Source organism: Mugil cephalus, chromosome 3 (assembly GCF_022458985.1).
Source record: "Mugil cephalus isolate CIBA_MC_2020 chromosome 3, CIBA_Mcephalus_1.1, whole genome shotgun sequence".
Classification (NCBI taxonomy): domain Eukaryota; kingdom Metazoa; phylum Chordata; class Actinopteri; order Mugiliformes; family Mugilidae; genus Mugil; species Mugil cephalus.
This window is the reverse complement of record NC_061772.1, coordinates 16,489-22,634: the sequence shown is the minus strand read 5'-3', so window position 1 is coordinate 22,634 and position 6,146 is coordinate 16,489. Positions and strand designations below refer to the sequence as shown.

Sequence of the window (6,146 nt, the reverse complement as noted above, 5' to 3'; positions counted from 1 at the left end):
AAAGCAGAGACAACTATTAGGATGTATCCAAGTACAAAAAGTAAAAAGAAAACGACACGTTTGGAGACCAGAGGACGAATGAGAATTAAAAGGATGGATTTTGGAGAAGTGGAAGATCAGAGTGATGAAGAAGAAGCCATGGGAGGATATGATCCAGCAGTCAGACGACTACTGGCCAGAGCGGAAAGAAGAGGAGGTAAAACAGGAAGAAGAATGGAACTGAGAGATGAAAGTGAAGTTGAAAGTGGAAGTGGAAATGAAAGTGAAAATGATGACAGTGATGAAGATTTGGAAAGTGAGAGTCCTACTCTTTTGAAGTCTGCTAAGATAAAAACTGCTTATAGAGAAGAAGAAAGACGACAGATTTTAAGAGAAGTTGAAGAGAATATAGATCGATGCTGTAGATGTTTGGATAAATGCACTACAATAAAAGGAGGGGATATCCAGTGACAATTCTTACTCATCATAGTCTCAGAAATCTTTTGAACTATGGCAGGTATACGTTGACCATGCCTAGACTTAGAGACTATAATAGGCTTTTAGAACAGGAGGATGTCACAGTAGTCAGATGTGTTACGATAAATCCAGCTGAGAATTTGCCAACTCAAGAAGATGGTGAACCAAATGATTGTGTTCAAGAAGCAGAGAAATACTCAAGATTAAGGTCAGATTTGAAAGCTCTCCCACTGCGTGAGGCAGATTTAGAGTATTGGACTGATGGGTCCTGTTATCGCGTGGGAGATAATTTGAGTGCTGGTTATGCGGTGGTAAAAGCCCAGGGAACAGGATTTGTTGTTGAGAAAGCGGAAGTGGTACCGCAGCCTGCATCAGCGCAGCTTGCTGAATTGGTGGGGTTAACTGAAGCATGTCTTTTAGCGAAAGGCAAGCGTGTGACGGTCTATACAGATTCTGCATATGCTTATAATGTGTGTCATTTGTTTGGATCGGTATGGAAAAATCGAGGGTTTAAGAAAACAGATGGTTCCCCAATACAGCATCACACTCAGATAATGAAACTTCTCCATGCTATGATGAAACCTAAAGAAATAGCAATAGCTAAATGTGCAGCACATAAGAAGGATGTGTCAAGAGTCACTCAGGGTAATAAAGCGGCTGATGAGGCTGCAAAAGCAGTGACAGGAGCTGAGAAGTCGGGTAAAGTTTTCTTGGTCACACATGAAGTAGATTTGGAGGATAAGATTACAGTGAAAGATGTGGTCTTAATGCAGGAAGCTGTCTCTGAGGTGGATAAACAGTTGTGGGTAGATCGAGGGGCAACACAGGATTCTACTGGTCTTTGGAGAAATCATGAGGGACTGATAGTAGCACCTCCAGACCTGTTGGGATTGATGATTCAGGAAGCACATGGGTTGGCCCATGTTGCAAGGGGGAAGTTAGGAGGAAGATTATAAAAGAGTATGGATTTTGGGCACCATATTTGCTTGAGCAAATTGATTATGTTATAAGCAGGTGCACTATCTGTCTGAAAAATAATGTTCGGAGGGGTGTGATGGTTCCTCCGGGTCATATTCCAACGCCAAGGGGTCCAATGCGTGAGTTGGTGGTGGATTTTGTCGATCTGATAAAACCAGTTGCAGGTAAGAGGTACATGTTGGTCGTCGTGGATAGATTTTCACGATGGCCTGAAGCTTGTCCAACTAAGCGAAAGGATGCTCAGTCAGTTGCCAAGTTTCTGTGCATGGAGGTCATAAGCAGGTGGGGACTTCCTGATCGAATATCTTCGGATAACGGGAAGGAGTTTGTGGATAAGACTGTGAAATTGATTTTACAGAAATTGGGCATTAAACAGCGTCTTGGGGCAGTATATCATCCACAGAGTCAGGGGATTTGTGAAAAGATGAATGGTGTCCTGAAAAATCGTATTGTCAAAATCTGTCAACATACGGGTCTAAATTGGATAGCAGCACTTCCGTTAGCATTGATGGTGTGTCGCTCCAGTGAGTTGCGTGATTTACACATGACTCCTCATGAGTTGGTTACAGGCAGACGGATGCCAACACCTTGTTTGCGTACGAGTGGAAAGGGACCACTAGCTCTCTTAGAAGATGAGATGCGAGCATACGTTACATACATGGCTACCCTCCATAAAAAAATATCCACATATGTTTCTGACAGGCAGAGTCAAGAAGAGGCGCAGGAGAGACTTGATGGACAAAAAAGGGGGACGGCTGAACCTGGAGATAAGGTGTTTGTAAAGGTGTTTAGAAGGAAATGGTACAACGAACGTCGTGAAGGACCATTTGAAGTTGTTCGTAGCACTGGGACTGCAGTTCAGGTTAAAGGGTCTCCAACTTGGTATCATTTATCACACTGTGTTAGAGCACCAGAAGAAGTGTCACCCCCACAGTATTAAGAGGAGGAAGATTCAGAAGAGCAAGATGGAGTTGTTCAGGTTAGAGATGAGGTTGATGATCTTGTTCATGATTTTGATGATGCCACAGGTGACTCTTCAGTCAATGAACAAGAAGAAAGATTTAGTAATATTGACTTCCAACACGCCCCAGAGACTGAGAAGCCTAACACGAGGGAAAATAAAACACCAGAGATTGCAGAGGACAGTGATGCCGCGTCAGGACAATTGGGAGGTTCAGTCGAACAAAGGAGTTCAAAGCCACCTAGAAGAAGGGTTAAACCAAAACGGTATGAAGACTAGTGTTGAAGCGGCTTTGGGAGAATCAGTTCAGTTACCATGTAAGTGTGGAAGGTTGAACACCAGTAGAGACAGTTCTTTAAAATGGGAAAACAACCGTGGTGAAGATGTGGCGTTAAGAGGGCCTGAAGTTGATGCTATACCCTCCAGTGAAAGGAAGTATGTTCTGGTTAATGACATGTGGTGGTTGACAGTTAGGGGAGATTGTTCACTTTTCTAGCATAATGTCACATGGGTTGATCTAGGGGAATATACATGTACTTATTTAGAGCCACAGTTTAAGTTTGTTTTACCTCAGAAGGATTGGATAGGGGGTAATGTAACTCGTAAGGTAATGCTAACATTAAAGGGCTTGCAGACTCTTGAAGTTTCAACGGTGGCTGGAGAAGTTCAGAAGGTATTTATTACAGGGACCACTACGAGGATAATTAGTGTACAAACAGAGCATGATGTAGTCTCAGAAACTACTAAGAGTGTTGATACGCCGACTCAAGTGACCAATTCAGTTTCTGTCACGTCTAAGAGCTCTGTGAATGAGGTAGCAGCTGATGCCACTGAGACAGTGATTGAGTCTTTAACAATTACAAAATCTGTAGAAAGAATACAGGAACAAGATGTGACGATCTTGAGGTCTAAACTGGTAGATGAGGGTGTTGCCTTTTTGAGTTTTGATGAGAAGTCAAAAGATTAGTTTGAACCTTATCGAGCAATACAGAAGAGGGAAGCACATTGGAAGGCATATGGTTTTGATTCTAAGGCATTACAAATTCCAAACTTGTGGGCAAGTAGAAATTTGTGGTTCCAGCAGTTGACTCATTCTGTTAGATCAGTGAGGAAAATAGAGGGTCCATGTGTGGTGAGAGTTCCAGCACCTGGCACATGGCCTTCGATTTTAGAAGCGATACCGGAACCATTGACTTCTAAATGTCAGTTCTATGCATTATCTTGGTTGTTATATCATCAGCAATCAAAAACAGATAACATTATGAATTTGTCAGTAAACCTCTTTAAACCTAGATTTACCTGTTTGTGGTTGGTAGATTTACCTTATATGAATTTATTTGGTCCTAATGAGAAAATGATAACGGCAAAACCTGATGCGATGGAAGTGACACCAGTAAGGTCTATGAACTGTTTTTGTGCAAATAATACGTATAATGGTCCTGGGATGTTTATGGGGATATCTGATTGTGACAAATATATGATGCATTTTGAAAAGCGTGACCATAGAGCTGTTGATGATCTATATACAGTGACTTTTCATGCTCCAGATCATAGACAGAGCAGGACTTTGATTGTGAAGAATCAGATTTTGCCAGGAAATGTGACCATGGGAAACTTCAAAGATCTTTGGTGGGTCTGTGATGATAAAGCATATATATTCTTACCATATGGGTGGACAGGATGTTGTTATTTGGCAAGGCTGAAACTTCCATATGAGGTTTTTACTTTGCAGAAGGGACATGCACCTAATGAGGTTCAACCTGATGTTACTCTTGGAAGTAGGGAAAAAAGGGAATTGGCACAGTTTCATACTATGAGAGCTTTTCACTGGAGGATAAGTTTAGCAGAAAAGTGGGGTCTAGGATTATTTCCATGGTATGGTGTGACGTTTTTGGCAGATCATATTGATAATATTACATATACTCTACAGTCTTTTGCAAATGAGACCATGGTAAGTTTTGAATATTTGACAAATACGCAGAAAAGTCATCGATTGACATTGTTAAAACATGATATGGCTCTTGATTATATTTTGGCTAAACAAGGAGGTCTTTGTGTGGCCTTAAATTTAACTGGGGATGCATGTTATACTTTGATTCCTGATAATTCAGACAATATGACAAGTGTCATAGATGCATTGAGGAACATAAGAGATGCGTTTGGTCCATCAAAGGGAGCTGGATGGTCTGCGAATGCTTGGTTGCAGGAGAAATTTGGTCCAATGGGAGCAATCCTGGCCCAGATTTCAATAGCAGTTGTTTTATCCTTATGTTTAATGTTTTGTTTTTGTACATTGGTGTTGACTTTTGCAAAGGCTATGATATTGAAGTGGGTTGGAGTCGTGATGCCTGGAAATCAAGCTCAGATGCCATTATTGAATAAAAATGATGAGGGAGAGTATGATGAGGAAATCAGTGTAGAAGGACACCTGATGGAGATGTACCCATTTTGAAGATTGTATTTAGTTATGGGTTATTTTTAAGTTAAGGGTGATTTAATGTGTGTGTTGATGTTTTTAATTAGTTTTTAATGTTAGCAAAGATACTGCTGTGCTCTCTCTTCCTAGACGGATATTGAAGGAGGATCAATGTGAGAAGCTGGATGCTCGGGGACTGAAGGACCCGAACAAGGACACTGTGATGAGACCTTACACTGATTGTGGGACTCAGGAGAAAGATCACAGTGCAACATATTTTTGTCTTGCCAATATTAAAAGTTTGTTGTGGTGTATATCATTGATGTGTACTTGTTAAGAAAGTGGATGTATTGGAACCTCAGTTGTTGTCTTTTTGTTTTCGGGGTGTTTAAGGAAAGTAATACTAGGAAGGGAAAGGTCCAATGGAGGGTCCGATGGGTCAACCAGCCTGATGTTGGATATGTTTTGATTTATTTTCTGAGGTATCCATATATATACTCTGCTTAAGATATTTCCCTATATAAATTTTAGAAATCCTTCTTTTTTAGTAGGCTTGGAGTACTACTGTGTGGTCGCCTTAGACAGAGGGGCCGTGAGAGAATTTCCTGTCTAGATTGAAAGGTGGACATTTTAAGAAAGATGACTGTCTGATAGGTTTTCGCTCTCACACTCCATGAATTTGTTGTATTGTTAAGGGTTGTGCTGTAACTGGCACTGTAAGAAGGACATATCTTTCTGTTATAACAATGAATATGTTTTTGTGTTTGAATGGGTGTATGTGTTTTTTGGTGGTCGAGACTCTAGGAGCCTCGAAGGGGGGAAATATGTAGTATATTATCTTCTTGTTTTTCTCTTCTGTCCCTTTCCTGTGTTTGGGGGTTGTGAAGTGTGTATAAAGTTCAAAGGTCAAAAGGTCATTTACCAGATGCCAGCTCGTAAAACTAACCAGGACATAAGACATAAAGTTTTGTTTGTGTATGGGGGTTCTCAGGGATGACCATCTTATATAAGGTGACTGTGGGAGCTGAACGAGAGAGGGGATTCGACGATTGGCCAGAAGCTCTCTCAGATTCGGCAAGAGTTTGACATTGTTCTTTCTTGTAAATAAACCTTTTTAAATGCAAGATAAGACTTGTCAGCGGTGATCATTTCTTTCGTCAGCACATCAATATACAACATTAGCAAGTAATCAGTCTCATCATATCTGAGGCGTCAGCCCCCCTGATTAAAAAGACTGAAGAAGATTTTGGCTCCTGGTTGGCTTTACCCTTGTTGCTAGTGGGTCAGATAAATTTGATTAAAATGATTCTTCTCCCAATGTTCTTGTACCTCTTT

At 40.9% G+C, this 6,146-nt stretch overlaps 1 protein-coding gene across 1 annotated transcript; it reads left to right on the top strand.

The window, feature by feature from the left end:
- Window positions 1-1,068: 1,068 nt before the first annotated feature.
- On the top strand, window positions 1,069-5,642 carry LOC125005021. The gene is made up of 2 exons (XM_047579918.1): window positions 1,069-1,577; window positions 3,871-5,642. The coding sequence occupies exons 1-2, from the start codon at window positions 1,511-1,513 to the stop codon at window positions 4,845-4,847; spliced, it is 1,044 nt and encodes a 347-aa protein (XP_047435874.1). The 5' UTR covers window positions 1,069-1,510; the 3' UTR covers window positions 4,848-5,642.
- The last annotated feature ends 504 nt before the right edge of the window (window positions 5,643-6,146 follow it).